Source organism: Heterodontus francisci, chromosome 16 (genome assembly GCF_036365525.1).
Source record: "Heterodontus francisci isolate sHetFra1 chromosome 16, sHetFra1.hap1, whole genome shotgun sequence".
Taxonomy (NCBI): domain Eukaryota; kingdom Metazoa; phylum Chordata; class Chondrichthyes; order Heterodontiformes; family Heterodontidae; genus Heterodontus; species Heterodontus francisci.
Genome location: NC_090386.1, coordinates 59,983,639 through 60,004,205, shown reverse-complemented (window position 1 = coordinate 60,004,205; position 20,567 = coordinate 59,983,639). Strand labels below are relative to the sequence as shown.

Below are 20,567 nucleotides of genomic sequence, written 5' to 3'. Positions count from 1 at the left end.
TCCTGGGCTTTATAAATAGAGGCATCAAACAAAGAAGCAAGGAAGTTAAGACAAACCTTTATAAAACACTGGTTCAGCCTCAACTGGAGTATTGTGTCCAGTTCTGGGCACCACACTTTGGGAAGGATGTGAAGGCATTAGAGACGGTCCAGAAAAGATTCACAAGAATGGTTCCAGGGCTGAGGGATTTCAGTTATGTGAATAGATTGGAGAAGTGGGGCTGTTCTCTTTGGAGAAGAGAAGATTAAGAGATGTGATACAGGTGTTCAAAATCATGAGGGGTCTGGACAGAGTAGATAAGGAGAAACTGTTCCCATTGGTGGCAGGATCGTGAACCAGAGGACACAAAATGAAGGTAATTGGCAAAAGAAGCAATGGTGATATCAGGAAAGCCTGTTTATGCAGTGAGTTGTTAGGGGCTGGAATGCACTACCTGAGAGTGTGGTGGAAGCAGATGCAATCGTGGCTTTCAAAAGGGAATTGGACAGTTACCTGAAGAGAAAGAAAATTGCAGGGCTAAGGGGAAGAGGTAGGGGAGTGAGACTAGGTGAGTAGCTCTTGCAGAGAGCCGGCACAGACATGACAGGCCAAATGGCCTCCTTCTGTGCTGTAAACTTTCTATGATCCTATCATTTTTGTAGCTAATGAATTATATTTTCAAAGCTGATCAAAAAAATAAAGTACAAGAATTTGTATAATCTGTAACATATATCTGGACATTTCAGCAGTAATACTGTAATTTGCACAGTTATTAATGTAGTGTGATTCACTATTAAACTTTTTTTTAACCAAACCTCATATTACAATGGAATCTCAGACTCATTGTATGCTCAATAGCACTTCACGCTGGTGTTCACCTGTGCATTTGTATTATATGAGAGTTTGGATCAGGATAGTTCAGTCTGCAAATGACAGTCACTTTACTAAAATTTCAGTTCATGCTCTAGTTGATAATAAATTATCAGAGTAGTGTACTCCTTGGAGCTTTCTATGCCACAGAAATCAGAGAGGTATTTGCATTAGGCTGTTAACACCAATGACAAACTCCTTGTGCACAGCAGTCTGTAAATACATCTCGTAGAGGTAATAGCTGTTAACATTTCTAATTGCAACATGAGGCATGTGATGTATTGACCTATTTTCTGGCTTTCTAATTAAAATTCTGACCACATAACAGCCAAAAATATTAATGTGAAATCCTTGAATTTGATATCACAAAGCATGAAATATTGGGTGGTTATGGAGCCGTGCCGGGGGGGCGGGGGGGTTATTTGGACTAAAATCAAAATACGTAATTCTTTGCATGGCAGGATAACTGTAAATTAACTGAAAGGGGAATGTTATAGTTAATGTTTTGCAGCATTGTCTGAACGCGTTGATTATTTGCAAGTAATTATTTTTTGCCTGGAAGAAATTTAATTTACATCATATGAGTCATGACTGGTAATTGTTTTTGTTAACCACATCAGAGCGTGCAGTGTGGCTCTGACAAACCTGAAGATTTGTAAACTGTCTATCTCTATTTCTCTTCACACTCAGCGGGCTATAGGTAGTTACTTCACTTGAGAATTTATTTTTTAATAAATCCTTATTTTACAATGTTTCTTTTCTACGCACCATCTACTCATCTCCCTATTTTGAAACAATATTTTGAAAAAGTTAAAAACTTCTTAAGGTGATCCCCATAAACACTGCTAAACATTAATAAATTCCTGAAACTTCTGTTACATATGCATACATTTCATTGCTTTTTATTTTTAGTTAATAGGTTGTACCTCAGTAGGCCAAAATAGTTAAAAAAATCTCTAGTCTTTCTTCCTCCCCTAAAAATTTCCAAATTATTTCTTCTCCCTTCTTTAACCCTCCTGATGTTATGCATCATTCCCTAGTCAAGAAGACAAGCAACCAACGTTCTTCTGGGACTCTGCCAATCCTCTGCTGTGATTTGTTGCTAGTTGTTTGTGAACCATTCAATGTCTGATTTTACTTTTCTTCCAAGCATGTAATCAAGATCAGGAACTTTTTGGCTCCGCGATTAACACAGAGGTGTATTGGGAAAGGGTTGGGTCCAATGTTGCATGGAAAACCTGGAAGAAATTTCAGCACGTCTGTATCATTTTAACACAGTCACTGCATTATAATTCTGGGTTTGGCATTGATTACGCAGCAGCAGGCTTGGTGTGGACTTGAATATTTAAAGAGCCAATTCGCATCATGGGCTCAGGACACTCTAAGGCTTTTTATTATTTGTTCATGGGATTTGAACATTGCTGGCCAGGCTAGCAGTTAATGCCCATCCCTAATTGCCCTTGAGAAGGTGGTGGTGAGCTGCCTTCTTGAACCAGTGCAGTCCATGTGATGTAAGTGCTCAAACAATTCTGTTAGCAGGAGCAGTTCTGTTAATGAGAGAGTTCCAGGATTTGGACCCAGCAATGGTGAAGCAATGGTGATATAGTTCCAAGTCAGGATGGTGTGTGATTTGGGGAGCTTGCAGGTTCCCATGTGCCTGCTTCCCTTGTGCTTCTGGTGGTAGAAGTCACAGGTTTGAGAAGTATTGTCGAAGAAGCCTTGGTGAGTTGCTGCAGTGCATATTGTAGATGTTATACACAGTAGCCACGGTGTATTGGTGCTGGAGGAAGTGAATGTTTAAAGTGGTGGATGGGGTGACAATTCTGCAGGCTATTTTGTCCTGGATGGTGTGGAGCTTCTTGGGTGTTGTTGGAGCTGTACTCATCCAGGTAAGTAGCCTCCTGCATCATGCCTTGCAGATGGTGGAAAGGCTTTGGGAAGTCAGGAGGTGAGTTACTCACCACAGAATATCCAACCTCTGACCTATTCTTGTAGTCACAGCATTTATGTGGTTGGTCTAGTTAAGTTTCTGGTCAATGGTGAACCCCCAGGGTATTGATGGTGAGGTATTCGGTGATGGTAATGCTGCTGAATGTCAAGGGGAGATGTTCAGATTCTCTCTTGTTGGAGATGGTCATTGCCTGGCACTTCTGTGGCATGAATGTTACATGGCCACATATCAGCCTAATCCTGAATGTTGTTCTGGTCTTGCTGAGGAGTTGTGACTGGAACTGAACACTGCAATCATCAGTGAACAACCCCACTTCTGACCATATGATGGAGGGAAGGTCAATGATGAAACAGATGAAGACAGTTAGCCTAGGACACTTCCTGAGGAACTCCTGCAACAATGTCCTGTGGTTGAGATGATTGGCCTCCAAAAACCACAACCATCTTCCTTTGTGCTAAGTATGACTCCAGCCATTGGAGAATTTCCCTCCAATACCTATTGACTTCAACTTTGTAAAGGCTCCTTGATGCCACACTGGGTCAAATGCCGCCTTGATGTCAAGGGCAGGCACTCTCACCTGTGCTCTGCTTCAATGATGCCTCCCTTGATGTAGTCCTAAAGCAGTGAAGGGTGAGAAAGAGATATACTCTTCCCCAACATTGGGAGAAAAACCATGGCTGCATGTGGCAGAGGAGGTCAGCAGTAGGAGCATTGTGCGACACTCCTTGATTCAGTGTAGGAAGTGCTTTAATGACCTAACCAAATTAGGGAAGGTGAGTACAGTTACACATGCACCTACATCCTGTTGTGCACAACACCCCTACTCTCTCTGTCTTGTCATGCCTACTCCATCACATCACTCCTCACAACCACTTGCCTTGAAAGCACATCCATTCTTCTCTTTCTATGCATTTCCTCACAGCCCCATCTATCCAGTCAATACTGCCACTCACCCTAGTCCCTTTGCAATTTGATGTATCTCTCTGAGTCACCCTCAACAAATGCAATGTATATATCTGGTGACCAGAAACCATTACGGTCATTCATAGGTTTATTCTTTCCCCTAGTAGAGAGTGCAGAACACTAGAGAGAGAGAATGAATCCTTGTTGATGAATGGGAAGACAAGAATTGATGGCAACTAAAGTTGGGATGTGCAATATGTGGTTGGTTTGTGTCAGTGGAATTGTTGGGGGGGATGGGAGGGAGTGGTGGTGGAATAAGAGTGACCATTGGATGTAGTTGTTACATTGGTCAAATGGAGATAATTAAATGTATCTTACAGTCATAAGGGAATCCCTGGCCTCCCAGGCAGCACTGTGAGCAGTTGATGCTGTGTTGGAGTCACCATCCTTCTCCTCCTTCTCCTTGGATTTATCTACAGACGATGTGTGCCCAGTGCCTTGATCCTCCTGCAGCTCCTCACTGCTGTGCAATGTTGTGCAGAGGGCAGCACACCATGATCATTCTGGAAATTCTGGCTGGAGCATACTGAAGGCCTCCTCTAGATCTGTCCAGGGCCCTGAAGCACCTTTGAGCATGCTACTCGCTTGCTCGATGATGTAAATGGTGGTCATATGACATTCTTTGTACTGCTCTTGGTCTTCATTGGTTGTATTTCTCACTGCTGTCATCAGTCAAATTTGAAATGGTTATCCTTTGTGTCCTAGATGTCACCCCTTAAGTCTGCTAGCACATCCAAAGAGGTTAGGAAGCTTGAACCGCCATGGGCTGAAAGCATCATGGCAGCTCCCTCGGAATCTGGCACACACCTGGAGAAACCTTTTCTTATATTTGCACACCAGCTGTGCTTTGATTTCATGGAACCCATTGCAGTTTTTGAATGTTCCTGTTTGATCTGAGGTGTGTGGAGATTGCCATGCGTGTGCAGATGATGACACCCTACAGCTGTAGGAAGCCAGCCAGAGATGCAAACCCAAGCACCCGTTCATTTTGACAGGCATCAGCACAAGCAAGGTTGACATAATTGCCGGTCTTGGCAAGCAACCCATCAATCACCTACCTACCTTATAGGTTTGTATGGCAGCCGACTAGAAAATCCTGGCTATGTCTCAGACAGTGCCCTGGAAGGATCAGATGGCAAAAATAGTTGAATACAGTGGTGATTCTCATAGCTAGAAATACGTGGTTACCAGGTCCAGTATGCAACAGGTCTTCTTGGAGGCTGCAGAAGTCTTCCACCACCTTGCGTGACAATCTCATCCTCCTGAATCACTGCTCTTCCAAGAGGTTAAGGAAGCTGAGACTGTCAGTACATCCTATTACACGGATAGTACCTCCTGCGAGCTTGATCCTCTGCTGCTCCTCTCTGAGCTGACCAGCTGTAGGTCTCTCCACAGCAGACTGTTGCTGTTGCTGATGGTCAACTTGTTTCTTGTACAATAGTTAAGATCACTGAGTATTTATTGTGGTATATGTCTAATTTTTAATGAGTCCCATGAATTGCCATTGTGTTCTCACCTTGCTGTCAATGGCATGTTTCAGGAATGCTGAGAAATCCATGGATGTACCTTTAATTTTAAATGTAGGTTACAATATCACTGCACTGGAGTTATTAACATATTTAAATCACTAACCCACCTCTCTGGAAAGGACTCATGCTGTCATTTAATATGAATGCTAAATTCGTTGCTGGGATTGGGGGCAGGGCAGGGCAAAGGTGGAGTTGGGCAGATAGAATGGCACAGGTGACTTACCTGCTGACTTCCCACCTGGATCCCAATGGTTCTCATTTAAACCTGCTCTTCTGAGCAGATGGCAAAGGCACCCACCTAATTCTGGTGGGGTCCTTCTTTAAATATTCAGATTGGGATCCGATGATATCATTGGGACTTTCTCAGCAGGCTGAAGCATGTTAGAAGATGTCTTGTAAGTTTTTTTCAATTTTCCTATGTGAATTTACAAGAAGCAGAAGCGAATGTCGCGGCCCCGTAAGGAAGGTTTAGAAATCCCCTGTCTCAGACTCCCCTTTCCCTCGTCTGAGGCTCTCTCAGAAGCCCCTTCACACATGTGCTTGCGTGCCAGTAGACAGCCATGGCCGTCCAATGTTCTGGAAGTTGACAGCTACTTCCTTCCCTTTTCTAGCCTATTTTGGGCAGGAAGTTGACCGAATGATTTGGTATGAAGTCTAGTGGTTAAAATTTCTGAGGTTTTATGCAGACAGAACTGGCCCCTGTTGGGAGTTAAAAATAACCCCAACTGAAATATGTTACTCTACATGAGTGGCTGGTTATCTCACTATTCAGTTACAGCTTGACTCAGTGGAAGCATTCTTGCCTGAGTCAGAAGATTGTGGGTTCGACTCCACTCCAGGGACTTGAGCACATAACCTAGGTTGATATTTCATTGTTGAACTGAGGCAGTGCTGCACTGTTGAAATGAGTTGTTAAACAAAACCCCAGTGTACCTACTCAGGTGAATGCAAAATACCCCATGGCACTATTTTGCAAAAGCAGGGGAGTCCTGCCTGTTTATCCTTCAATCAACAGATTAAGTGGTCATTTAACTCATTTCTGATTGTCAAACTTGCTATGCACAAATGGCTGCGGTGTAATAGTGCCTACACTTCAAAAGTACTTCATTGGCTATGAAACACCTTGGGACATCCTGAGGATGCGAAGGATAGTATAAAAATAAAAGTTCACATGTTAGAAATATAACATGCTAGTGTGAATTGATAATAACTGCAACTAATAGTTTGGTTGCAACGCAGCCACCCACAAGTTCACTGCCACAGGAGGATTACTTATTCTGTTGATCAATTCAAGATTTCTTATTCTTGTATAGAACCTGCTGGACAATTCACTTTAACATCAGTATATGGTTCACTTACAATACCACTTTCTAATTCAAGTAATGTCCTTACAATTATTTTCTTATAATGTGGAGCTCTATCAGGGTTTCATAGCTGTTGGTCAGACAATCAGAAAGTGATCAATTCAAGCTTTACTAACTAATTATTAATAATCACACATGTGACTCACTTGACAGATCCCAGCTGCAGCAGCAGTTTAAAATGCAAAATGTTGCCTAAGATTACAAAGATTACTCTTGTTGATAAAATAAACAGAATACCTTACCAATGACAGTGAGTTACCAAATTTCTTGCAAAAAAAAGCTAATAGTTGCTTGTGAGTTATGGGTCTCTTGCACTATTGAACTCATTGTCACCAAGGGGATTGTCACCACAATTGCAGCAAAAACATAACCAGAAAAAGGTCTAAAAAATGGGTGCCAGGATGAAATTTAAAAGCCACAGCAATAAAAGCTTTGATATAAGCTTTGTTTTAGTTTGTCTTGCCTCATGATTACCATAGTAACTGCTCCCTTATAGATTCTCTTCCAAAACAGCCTGGTTACTGTTTAACATCCCCACCCACATTAAGCTTGATTAGAAGAATCAATATGATAGCATAATACACACACACAATCACTCGTAGCACCAAAAACCACGTGAAATACTCTTTGTTAACTTTCCTTTTACTCCTCAAAACTTCTTCTGAGCCACAGTTTTAAAACTCAGTGTCAGGAGAAGAAAAGGATGGTCAACGTAAGCACACAGTTAAATACGAACATGGAGATTCCATATGGTGAGTTTAATTTTATCTCTTATTTCTGATAAGTTATGAATGAAGAACATGGATGAAAACCTTCAGTAAGTTCATTTATTTTAGCTGGACCATGTCTTTATTTTCTTTTCCCCTGCTTGGACTATCTGCTATTGATTTCAGTGATCGAAGCTATTACATAAACGCTTATAGTTAAGAGCCATTTGATCAGCTGGACTTTTAGCCCTGTTGTAAATTTAATGTGGCAATGCCTTCCATGGCAACAGGAACCTTTGTGTTCATTTCAGTCACAGTTTATTACATGTGCACTGCTGTGACTTTGCAAAGTAAAACGCACCCCTCTTGGACTTACTTCTGTCAGGTAAGATTAACATATTCTTGCTGTTGTTTCTATAGATGAGAAAATACTTTGTCTCATCCTCTGGACAACACTTTTTCCATTGAATGTACTTGAGTTTGAAAGAATGACTGATATAAGGATATAGCAGAATACTGTGAAATTACAGAATAGTGCAAAAAATAATGTTATGAGTACACATTAACATTTTGGTAGAAGTATTTTTAATACAACTGCTTAATAAATGCTATAAGAGATGTCAGTAAGCCTTGAAGTATTCTGTATTTTTTTAATCCATCAGGCTTTTGTTGGAAATTTGTTTAACATATGCAAACTTCATGAAACTATAAGTATGAATATGAAAGTTAATATACAGAATGGCACCATTGTACAGCGCTGGCTGTCAATGACAGCAGCATCTAAGCTGATAGAGAGAAGATAATGGTTTCTTATAGCATTTTTATAAGGTCTTCTCAAGGGTTTCATAAAACATAATAATGCTTGAATGAATTATGGTGGTCATGCGAACCCCACAATTGCTTCATAGTTTTGCAATGCTTTCCTGATAGTTTTTGTTTATTATTTAATATATAATGCTATGATTCTATTTTAAAAAGGGAATTGGATAAATGCCTGAAGAGAAAAAAAAATCGTAGTGCTATGGGGAAAGGGCAGGGAAGTGGCACTAGTTAAGAATCTTTGGGGTGAGTTTAACCCTACATGCTAGGCAAAAACTGGGCTGGTGAGCAGTTAAAAATACTCAAGTTACTTACTTGCCCAGGAGTTGTCCAGTTGAAATTTTAACCTGCTCAACCGACCAGCCGGTAAGTATACCTGCCCAAGGCCAACAGGTACCATCTTAACATATGCATGGCAAGTCCTGATGACCTCATCGGTACCCAATAGCAATTTTAACTCAGCAGCCTGAATTGGAAGCTGCAGTATGTTTCTCACCAGGCCAACCTAGCAAGGAAGAGGATTGGGGCCAGAACAAGCACAAAATGAAAATGTTGAACTTTTTTTATGTTCCTTGTACATTCATGAGGAGAAGGGTTCCCCTTGTCTTGAACTCACTGCTCCCCTTCACGATTGTGTGACTCTCCTCCAGGAAGGTCACGGCAGCCAATCCCACCACTTATCTGGTCTTGGCTGACGGCCTCCAGGCCCCATAATTTTCTGCCACTTCCTGCCAACATCTCACCCAGAGTAGAAAGGTGGCTGGTGGGAAATAAATGAGACCCGGGAATAAAATATCCCGGGTCTTATCTCTAAGCAGCAGGTGAGTTTCTAATTCAAATTTCTGTCCACCAACAATCTGCCCGGACTTAAAATGGAGGCCGCATGTGTTTAATATACTGCTTTCTTTTGTTGTTGGTGCTTTATTCGCTTTTTCATATGTTTCTGTTTTGCAACAACTGTCAGTGCTGAGGCCACTCAGCATGTGCCATCAATAATTAACAAAATTATGTTTGATATTATTAGGGCAAGCATAGTAATTGTGATATTTGATATTACTGCAACTTTCTTGATAAAGAAATGTAGTGAATTACTGAGAAATATTAGCAAGTATGTGTCAGCCATGGCTCAGTTGGTAGCACTCCCGCCTCTGAGTTAGAAGGTTGTGGCTTCAAGTTGCACTCCAGAGACTCGGGCACCAAAATCTGGGCTGGCACTCCAATGCAGCACTGAAGGACAGCTGCAGTCTCGGAGGTGCCATCTTTCTGATGAGATGTTAAATCAAGGCCCCACCTGTCATCTCAAGTTGAAGTAAATAATCCTATGGCACTATTTTGAAGAAGAGCAGGGGAGTTATTCCTGGTGCCCTGACCAATATTTATCCCTCAATCAACATCACAAAAACAAAATTATCTAGTCATTATCCCATTGCTGTTTGTAGGTTATTGCTGTGCACAAAACTGGCTGCCACCTAGCCTACATTACAGCAGTGACTAAACTTCAAAAGTACTTCATTGGCTGTAAAGTGCTTGAGATGTCCAGTGGTTATGAAAGGGGCTATATAAATGCAAGTCTTTCTTTCTTTTGAACTGAATACAATACTCATTATGAGTGCATATTACAAATGGAACATGAAATAATCCAAATTGCCGGTTGTGTAATCTCAATCCAGCACTCAGGGATTGAGCATCACGTAAACACATATTCAGAGTAGGATGCAGTGAAGGATTTCAGTTTGCTTTGAGATTGAAAATAGTGTGCACAGTGGAGTATGTGTCCATGAGAGTTGCAATCATTGCTCCAGAGGATATATGGTAGGAATGGTTTAGGTAGAAGATTATCTTTGGTCTATCTTGTCTTTACTTCCAAACCAACTATCAGATTCCTTAATGTGTCTCTGCAACCAATAACCCTGTAAATTCTTTCTCAATGGGAACTCACATCCAATCCTTTTAAACCCATATCGTATCTTTCTGTTCTCCCATCACTGCTGGTAATCTTTTGTACAATTCAGTCAACATCTTACCAAACCAAATGTTGCTGTATTTCCTTTTCATTTCTTAAAATGAAACATCAACACTCACGAGGGTATAAGCGCTATTACTAACTTTAATTTAGCTTTGGGATGAGAAGCAAAGGAGCATCAGACTGGATCATTTGGAACTATAAAGTCCCCAGTTTATGATAATGTGTATTTGGGGGAGTGGGCAGTGGGGTAGATTTTCAACTTGCCACCTCGGCACAAATTTGCATTGTGTATCAGCTGCCTCTTAGAGCACCTGCCCAATTTCCATCTCCATTGATGTCAAAAGAAATGAAATTGAGTGATATTTATAATGAGAAAATGTTCCACGAAGTCTGTTTATGCCTGGTCGGCAAGTTGAAAATCTATCCCAGGGTCTCCAAATATGCAATAGAGAACCTCTCTGTGTATTACATTTCCACCAGTGTGAATGCATATGGGGTTTTACCATTTAAACGTATTGTTGCAATATTGTACATTACACTAGTTTCTTACATATCTCACTTCCCAACATTGTATACTGCCCAAATGTTCTCTGCACCTATTAATCTCACTCCCATGTCAGTTTACAGTCACCCAATCAGTTTTTTTCATATCATGAAATTGTTATAGGAGTTAGACATGTAATGATAGAGACTGTTTCTAAGAAGAAATCTTAGGTGCACATAGGCACTGGACAACAGGGTCTTCAGTTTTTTACAGATAAAGGTTTTACACATGATTATGTACCTAACAATAACCAGTAACGACGATACAAGTCAAAAATTGCATCAGCACTACAGGCTCCATCTACCTGTGTGTTTAGCTCTCTTCCTCACAGAACCTCTGGGTTTTACCTTATATATTCAACTTTCCTTTTCTGTGATGTTAGGAGTCACAACTCCACAATCCAGTCATTCAGGATCATTACAGGCTTGTGTGACGATGGATTTCTCAAATTGTCTCAGCTGAAGGAACTAAATTTGGGGCAGTTTTTGTTCATGAATCTATGAGTTAAGTCAACCTTGTCATAAGGATTTTAGAGAAAGGAAGCCTTCAACCCATTAATCTGGCTGGATCTATAATTTTTATTAGAAATTTAAAGATTTTTTTTATTATGTTGCAAGATAATAAATGAGCATATGTTTTCATATGTGGGGAAATCTACTACTCAAAGGGTTAAGTAAACTAGTTATAACTATTGCTAGCTCCAATGAATTTTACAAAACTTAAGAATGTTATAGGGAAGTGGTGGTGTAGTGGTAATGTCACTAGACTAGTAATCCAGAGGCCCAGGCTAGTGCTTTGGGGACATGGGTTTGAATCTCACCAAGGCAGATGGTGAAATTTTAATTGAAATAATAAATCTGTAATTTAAAAAACAATCTAGTCTAATGGTGACCATGAAACTATTGTCAATTGTTGTAAAAACCCATCTGATTCACTAATGTCCGTTAGGGAAGGAAATCTGCCGTCCTTACCTGGTCTGGCCAACGTGTGACTCCAGACCCACAGCAATGTGGTTCAATCTTAAATACCCTCTGAAATGGCCTAGCAAGCCACTTAGTTCAAGGGCAATTAGGGATGGGCAATAAATGCTAGCCTAGTCAGTTACGCCCATATCCCATGAACAAATTTTAAAAAAAAATCTATTTGTGTAAATATACAATGGAGATAAATAGTCTTTTTTTTACATAAAACTCTCGTATTTAAGTTATTTTTCCACTGCCATCCCATTTCATAGTTCTCCTAATCTATTCTCTGTGTTACGGTCAAGTGAGGAAGGATCGAACGGCTTCCCTCATTTCCCTCTCCTTATTTGACCACAACAGGTTTAATTCTTTATTAAACTGGATGTACTGGCCAATTCAGTAGGTGTTTGATTACTTACTTGCCATGATCATAACAGGAACAAATAGGACAGGTTTACTCGAGTTAACAAAGAAAGAGGGTAACTTTATTGTACCTAAACTGAACTAATAAAATAATAAACAGTGCGCCAACTTTCAATCTCTCACACACACAAAAGGTTTACACACACAATTAGGTTACAGAGTGGGCAAAGGTAGATTGGTTGAGTTAGAGCCCATAGATAAAAGGGGTATACAGTCTGTGGCATTTGGTGATTCGGCTGGCTTCTAGTTGAATTCGGTGGTCCTGAGTCTTTTAGTTTGAAGAGGTAGGTGGCTGGTTCAGTGAGTCTCGTGGAGATAGCGATGCGGATGATTTCCTCCGACAGGGTTTCTGATTTTAGCCGGAGTATGAAAAGGTGGTCGGTCAACAAGCAAGATTTGAAAGCTTTCAAGCTGGAATGGAGAGAGAGAGAGAGAGAGGGGGACCGCCCACTTAGAATCTGCTCATGTCAGAGTTCAAAAGTTTCTTCTCTGCTGCAGAGAAAAACGCCAGCTTAAAACCACAGATGGGGAGTGGCTTGTCACATGACAGTCACTCAGTGATTCAAACATAGCAGTTAGCAGTATTTCTTCTTCTTGCTAAAAGAAAGAGAACAAACAGTTCCCTTAAACTTCCTGGGTCTTGGTTCTTGCTGGGGAATTAGCAGACATTTCGTCTCTCTCCTCACAAGCATTGCAGTGTAGGATACAGTGTTGCAAATTAGGTGATCATCTTAAACTGAAAGGATGACTTTGCTGGCAGCTTGTCTTTTTAAAATGTATTTTAAAAAGATTTAAATTCAGATCTCGAGCCAGTGGACCAAAGAAAATTATCATTCAACAAAACACATTGGCGGAACACCTGACAGTGCAAGAAGGTAAATCATCAACCTTTTACCAAGCCTTTCCTGGTACCATTCTCAGTTGGTCACTGGGAAATGCAACCATCAACCAAGTGATGACTCCCTTTCAGATGTTTCCTCTCTTGACCTCTGCACAACTCCTCACTGATTGTGGTTGCAAACTCAGACCATGGAAAACAGTTGGGTGATTTTAACCGCCAAAAATGGAGGGTCGGGTGTTGATTCCCATGTTAAAATTTTAAAGGTCTTGAGCCCGACTGCAACCCAGGAGATGGGTGGCAATTAAAATTTTTTAATGAGGCTTGCAGCCTCTATTTTAACGTGCTTTGCAGGTTTAACCATGGCTAGCTGTGTTTTTCAGGCCTCTGGAAGAGAGGTAAGGATAGCTTTGAGGAGAAGATTAGCACTGCTAATTGGCCAGGAGGAGCAGGAGTGCTTCCTCCCCAGATCCCTATCAAACTCAACCCTATACATAGACCCCAGGATCATACCTTCCTTCCGGGGTGAGGGATAGGATTCCAAACCCCCACCGCACCGGGGTCAGGACTTGGGGGTCGAGGTCATCTCCTTGTCCCCCCACTCCCACCCCTGAGATTAGACCTACCTGCTCCTATGGCTCTCCTCAGAGTCCTCCCAGCCTGGAAGCCAAGCCTGTCAAACAATCTGACTTGTGGGCAGGGAACCTGTAAAGGAGAAAAGTCACACACCATGGAATTAAAACTTCACAGCATACAGGAAACCATCCAAAACTCTGCCTCCTCTCTGACGCAACCCATCCCTGTCAATGTTGGGGTCAAATCCATATCCCACCATATTCCTCCGGGTGCTCCGGTTTCCTCCCACATGCCAAAGACTTGCAGGTTGATAGGTAAATTGGCCATTAGCAATTGCCCCTAGTATAGGTACGTGGTAGGGAAATATAGGGACAGGTGGGGATGTGGTAGGAATATGGAATTAGTGTAGGATTAGTATAAATGGGTGGTTGATGGTCGGCACAGACTCGGTGGGCCGAAGGGCCTGTTTCAGTGCTGTATCTCTAAAATAAACTAAGCTAAACCCCATAGGTGCCCCAATTTACTAAACCAATACGCTTGGAGATATATTATGTATGATAAAGATTCAGCTTACAATTACTGAATCCTCATGAAAATTGTAATGATCAAAGCTTTCAAACCTTGTAAATAGGGGTTTTATAGCCACTTTTATTGCTGAGATGGGGCTGTCCATTAAATCTCAGCTGTACTTTGTGTATTCATATTCAACTCATGACACAATTTCATTGAACAGTTTTATAGGGAAAATTTCAAGTGTTTAACAACTAAATGTCGAAATGGCAAAGATTCATAAACTGGAAAAATAGCTTGCTTGAAAAGATGGGAGTAACATCATTTTCACAACTGGATTGTAAAATGTGTATTTAGAATTCTGAGCTTCAGAACATTGAATTTTAGTTTTGGAACAATTAACTACTGACATATAAAATGCATCTGGCGGGATTAAAGAAAGACTTTTGGGGATGATCCACTAGATTTAACAGCTGAATTTGATTCCCATCCAGATGGCCAAGCAACAAATCTCAGGTTTAACTAAAATTGGAACTTCACTGGGTCAATGTCAAAGGGAGTGGAATAATCTGCAAGCTTAACCTGCTCTATAAAGCATCCTTCTTTTCAGCTCTGCAGAATAGTAAAAATTGTAGAGAAATAACCAACATTTGAAGGAGAACAGCACAAAGATGGAGAACATGAACAGCAATAAACAAGAATGAAACAATGCTACTTACTTTGGATACTGGAGATTCAATGCTTATATACCATAAAGTAATAGGATTCCAGTTCCTGTCTATGATTTCCTATATAGGGTAAGGGGTAAATTTTGATGTTGTGCGATGGTATAAAAAGGTTGATAATAAATCGGCAGCATGTTTTACATCTCTCCCACTTTTTATTTCCATTGATACCAAAACCTACACCATTGAGTTCCTAAACTCAGACCTGCTGTTAGCTTGAAATGCAAGTCAGGTATTCTCCATAAGGCATAATTGCAGACAGAGATTGGCTATAATGTTTGACAGGGATTACTCCAACAGGAGAGGGAAGAAATCTTAGTTATGTGGAAAAAATGCATTCAGGGAGGTTGTTTCCATAACAGGAACCTCTACTCAGAGTCTTTGGGAGGCATTTTAAAATGGATGAGCGTAACCACATGGTTGTGGGGGGGTGTTAAATTAGAAACAATTCTGAGTGTGTCAGTAAACCGGCTCCAACCTGCCGACTTCCAGGTTTTATGGAGGCGGAAGGAAAGGGGGTGGGCATTTTAAATAAGTTAGAGACTGGTAGCATCTGATTTAACCTGATTTGCAGGTTTTATAGTAATTGGTCAGGTTTTCCAGGCCTCAGGAAACCTGACAACTGAATGGAGGTGAGGACAGCTTCCGGGAGAAGGCGTGCCTTTACAGCACTGCATGTGGGCCAGGAGGAGCAGGAGTGCATCTCTTCGGCCCCGCAAGCTCCCCCCATCAGACCCCCTCCCCCTCATTCAAAAGCCCCCAAGGTCAAGGACCGAGCCTCATCCCTGGGGGAATCAGACACACTGGGGTTGGGGATTAAACACCCCAACCCTGTGGTAAAGGATCTGACACCTCTCCCCTGGGATCCGCATCCCGCCTCCGCCCATCAACCAGGACCAGGGATCGGACCGACTTGATCCTGCAGCCTGCTCTGGCCTCCTCCCCACCCAACTGAAAGTCAAGACTGGCAATCTGGCTAACCTCCAGGAAGGAAACCATCAAGGGCAAAAAGACACGTGCTGTGGAGTTAAAATTTGGATTTTCGGGTTTCTGAAACTTTGCCTACTGCCACCCCTACCTTAGTAACCTACCCTTGTTAATATTCAGGCCTTTATGGTCCTGTTTTTAACTGCCTCTGCCTGCCAGAAACTGGGCCAGAAGGAGTAATTAAAATAACAGGAAACACATACCCTCTCCAATCCCACTTCCTTCTTGTCGTGCCCCAATATTTGCCTGCTCTTCTGAGCAGCTGAGCAGGATACCCATGGGAAGGCAGAGAGGTCTCCCTAATACTGGGCTACACCACTCCTGATCATGGCTATATCCTTCCCCACCCTCCCGATTATTCTCACAGGCTTCTCATCCCTCCCGATCATGCCAAGAGCCTTTTCTCCCCCTTCACTAACTGCTGGGCTGCGGCCTCCTGTCTCAAATTTCTGTGCCTGCCTGCCTGCCAGGTGGTCAATCTGGCCAATGGTCAGGTGGAACTCTGTATAGATTTATTTAAATGCTGTTAAGATCAGCAGGGCCTCCACATCCCTGGCCTTGCTGAGTTTGTTGCCCACTACCAGGCTCCCCCACATTGTTTCCTGTGACCCTCTTGCCCCCGGGGAAAATCGAGGCCCATATAACTGTCGGTTACAGGTAATCCTGGCCTGTTCAGTGAGTAGCAAAATTGTCTAATGGCTACTCTGGTCAGATTCATGAGTGGTATAAACCTTACAGAAACTTAATCTGTTCTGGCAATGTAGCTAGTTAAAATAATTTCAGTCTAGTGATTTTTTTATTTTGAAACTAAGGTGAAGATTCAAAGCCAGGACATTGCCAAGGCTAAAGAAAATCAAAGAGATAAAGTATGTACAGGAAGTAATGAGTTTAAAAAGCCTAAACATTACAGGAGGAAAGAAAGGAGTTACCCAGTTTTGAGGTGCTGGGAAAGATTGGGTTAGAGTAGGACAGAATGCAACAAGTCTTGATTATTACCCAGTGGGACTGTGAGGAGGAGAAGGTGTGCAGGATGACAAATTTGGAACTTTGAGGAATGAGAAAGGAAGATTGAACAGAGCACTCACTGTAGGCAAGAAAAGTTGCAGCTAGTTATATGACCTTCACTTTGGTGGAGCTGCAGAAACAGAAACACAAGCAATATTGTTTACTGCAGTTAGCCATTAGATCAGTTACTTTATTACACATGAAAAGCAAATAATGCCATATGGTATTTTTTTTCCTGATATGGAAGAACCTACTGACATAAGTGTCACAAGTATGGGGGAAGAAACAGAACAATGGAAGACATCAGTTAGAATATCTTGCAGAGCAAGTGCTTCTTGACCAGAGATTTTTATCCTTGGTCACAAAGTAAACCCTTGGGCTCATCCACAACGGTTTCTCAGCAATATCCTTGAAGGATGAAGTTTCAGTCAGGATGTAACCATTCTATACAAACCAAATGCACTTAATGGTAGCCTAATGTCAACAGAAGTGCCACACAAAAACAAACAAAAGCACATCAAAATGGTTTAGCACAGAGCTATAAACATACTTATGTTGTTGAAATGGTAACATTACTTTACTTTATTATATCACTTAAACCCATTTAAAAACTAGAGGTAAAAGCAGTTAAGTTGCACAGATGAGATTTTATTTTTGGATACAAATGTGTGCTGATGGAGATTTCAGTATTGGGCATTCTGTCATGCTATCGCTAACATCAGTTCTTTGTAGGCAGGGGTGTGGTATGGAGAAAACTGCATGAATTCATAAATAAAGAACACTTTCAATGTTTGTCAATATTAAATCATTTGTTAAACAACAGGTGATCAGGCCCAGACCAGATCCCTTCCTTTATTGCTTTTACAATGTACCAAATCTCCCTGGTAAACATCACTATTGACACCTCCATTTCTAGCACCTTTATGGTTTGACTAGAAACAAACTCTGGATAGTTTGGCTCCGATATGTTAAAGTTGAGGACTCGTAGCTGGCATAGGATTGCCAACCCTGGTTGAATGTATTCCTGGAGGTTAATTGCCCCACTCCACGCTCCTGCCATTAGTCATCCAACATGTCCATTCTTGCGGCACCACCACCTTCCCATACCAATTCGAAAGCAAAAAGACTCTTCATTAACCAATTGAATGATTCTTGACTGCCAGTCAGCAGCATTTTTATAATTAATAAACAAAAGCATTCAAAGAAAATGAATAAAAACACACTTTAATTAATGCCCATATGGTTATTCTTCTTTGTTGTTCTCAGCAGAGTCTGGAGGTCAATCTTCAATTCCTGGAGACTCCAGGCCAATCCTGAAGGGTTGGCAACCTTATGGTGGTAGAGTGAGTTGATGCAGCAGCCATTCAACTTTTAGACTTCAGGTTCAATTCCAAACCGGGTTGATAGAGTAAGAGTTCATTTCTCTTTGTCAGATGTAAAGGGCTTGAATAAAACTAATTTGCACAGGCTCAATACATTTCATAGTATAAAACTATCTACAATCCAACACACCTCCCAGAATGTTTAAACTGCATCTTGCCTGTGCTATACCAGCATACTTGATGCTGTGCTAGATAAGCAATGTGAAAAAGTGTTCCATTCTCCAGCATTACTGTTAAGCAAAAATCATTTGAAGTTTAAAAATTTTAAACTTCAAAAGTAGGTGAAGATTTACACAGAAACTCATTGATCCCAGGAACTCCAGTAAAGATTTGTTGACACATTCACATGGGACCTGTAATTTAGTCATAAAGAGTCAGTTTACTTCAGAATATAGGTCCTTGTAGCTTCAAACACATGGTAGAATTCACATAGAGGGTTTTAATTTGCAGTTTATTACAATTTAAAGAGGAAGCCTTACTGTCATAATTTTTTAAATGAAATTGGTAATGTATATTTAATTCAAATGTGTATTTGATTTTGTTTGCCAATTTCAGCAGTTGTTTTGAATATTTAATATTGCTGATATTCATCAGGGATGCTGACTTGGTGGACTTAGCGATAAGAAAAAGAAGGGCCTCAATCCACATTAAGGGCTGGAGTTTCCCTCAGGGGAGCGGGGAACAAAAGTCGAGACTGTTTCTGGGGGGAAACAGTCATGGACCTGGGATTTTCACAGGGCTGCCCCCTAAATTGGCATGGAGGCAGGGTCTCCATCCAATTAAGGTTGGTGGCCAGGCTCTCAAAGCTGGAGGGCCAATCAGAGGCCTTCCAAGCTTCAGAGGAATAGCAGGTTGTAATGGATGGTAAGTAATAGAGAGGGCGCTTTAACTTGGAGATGCCCTCTCTCCAACTTTTTTAAATCTTTAAGTAAACAATAGATACAGCAACCAGGTCACCACTGTAGGTAGGGAGGAATCCGTCTACAGGGTGGCTTGTGGCTGCTCCTCCATGCAGGCGGGCAGGGAAGGCCTCTAGGCCGGCCTGGAGTGCTGGCCCTCTGGCCTACCACCGGGTGCCCACCTCCAGGCACCTAAACTGGCCCCCGTCAGTGCGGGAAGTTGAAGACTGACCAGAAAATCCCAGTCGACTTCCTTTAATTGGCCTTAATTAAGCCCTTAACGAGTCTAATTGGCTACCTGCTGAGTGGGGGCCCTGATCCCGCCTCCACAAAACAGGACAGTGCTGGGAAACCAGCATGCCAGTCGCTGCTGGTATTTTCAGGCCCCATCCACCTCTGTTCCCACCCCTGTTTTGGTTACAGTGGTGTGAATGTTACTTTTGACCCTTGTACCATGGTAATATTGAATGTAGTAACGCCTCGACTGTTTTTGATGGTATAAAGAAACTTTAAAACAACATAAAACGATAAATATCAATGGGGTGACAAAGTTGCTTCTACTTTATGCTGGTTGTTTTCTTTAATATTAAAAAAATGTTCTGAAGAAACGACTATCTCTTTAAATATGTAAACTAGTCTATATGCAATCTGGACATAATCATGGTCAGTAATGTGAAATGAAACCATGACAGTTGTCCAAGATTTACTTTCTTCATAAATTATTTTCTTCAAAATTTCAGCAATTGTCATAATCTCCAGTCAAACAACCACCTCCTTCTAAATTTGTCCTTATCTCCAGTCGACATAGTTTAGACCTGTTATTCTAAGTTGAACCATCACTTACTCAATGTCTGTGGCTATTGAGAAGAAATTGGGCACAGAGGGTAAACCCACTGAAAAGACAAATTCATGCTGCTTAAGCATTCAGACACAGTCCAGGATTTAAAACTGGGCACAGCTTGTGCCTGCTGACAGAAAGTAAGTTGATGTACAAATAAATGTGCTGAATGTGTATTCCAATGCACAGCAAAAGTTTATCCCCTTCCTTATTTCCTGAGTGAGGTAAAGTTACCAATTATTCTGATTTACTGCAAAAAGTCGTGGGGTTTTGCCTGACTGGAGTGAGGTCCATGCATTTTGATTTAACTTAGAATGAGTTTCTGCCTGACTTGGGTAAGCCGCAGACAGGTTGTTTTATATTGATTGTAAAACATGTTTAACTTCACCGCATATGGGGTAGGCTATGTTTAATGTACTTACATTTAGAGAATTTTTAATTTTTAATTTTTTAATAAATTAACCTGACAGGTACGGCAGGGCAGGCTAGCAAAGTGAAGATTTAGAAAGCAAAAATATGGGCTCCAGCCTGACCTCAGTTTGATTGAGTTGTGTATGAATCATAGTTAGGCGCATACCGTGTTTTATATGTATTTATTTTCATGGAGTGGTTAATCTACACTTAAACTTATAATGCATTTCCATTGTATACCTTGCCTACGCAATTTACACATTACACAAAGACTGAAAAAATGAGCGAATGGTAAGAACCACCCTCAGTATGAGTAACA

The 20,567-nt window shown here is 41.3% G+C and overlaps 1 protein-coding gene and 1 long non-coding RNA gene across 6 annotated transcripts in view; one reads left to right on the top strand and one right to left on the bottom strand.

The window, feature by feature from the left end:
* Positions 1–20,567, bottom strand: part of LOC137378129 (uncharacterized) — a 176,903-nt gene that overhangs the window by 44,975 nt on the left and 111,361 nt on the right. For 2 of the 5 annotated variants that reach the window (XR_010976557.1, XR_010976559.1), the window contains exons 2-4: positions 16,799–16,848; positions 14,721–14,789; positions 13,542–13,620 (exon numbers count right to left, since the gene is read on the bottom strand). This is a non-coding gene — a long non-coding RNA (uncharacterized lncRNA). The remainder of the gene's footprint in view (positions 1–13,541; positions 13,621–14,720; positions 14,790–16,798; positions 16,849–20,567) is intronic. The other 3 variants (XR_010976556.1, XR_010976558.1, XR_010976555.1) reach the window with 2 other exon arrangements.
* The window catches only part of hnf4a (hepatocyte nuclear factor 4, alpha), a 245,115-nt gene continuing 231,875 nt past the window's right edge, over positions 7,328–20,567 (top strand). The window contains exon 1 of the mRNA XM_068048237.1: positions 7,328–7,408. Coding sequence (XP_067904338.1) covers positions 7,360–7,408 — 49 coding nt within the window. The 5' untranslated portion in view covers positions 7,328–7,359. The remainder of the gene's footprint in view (positions 7,409–20,567) is intronic.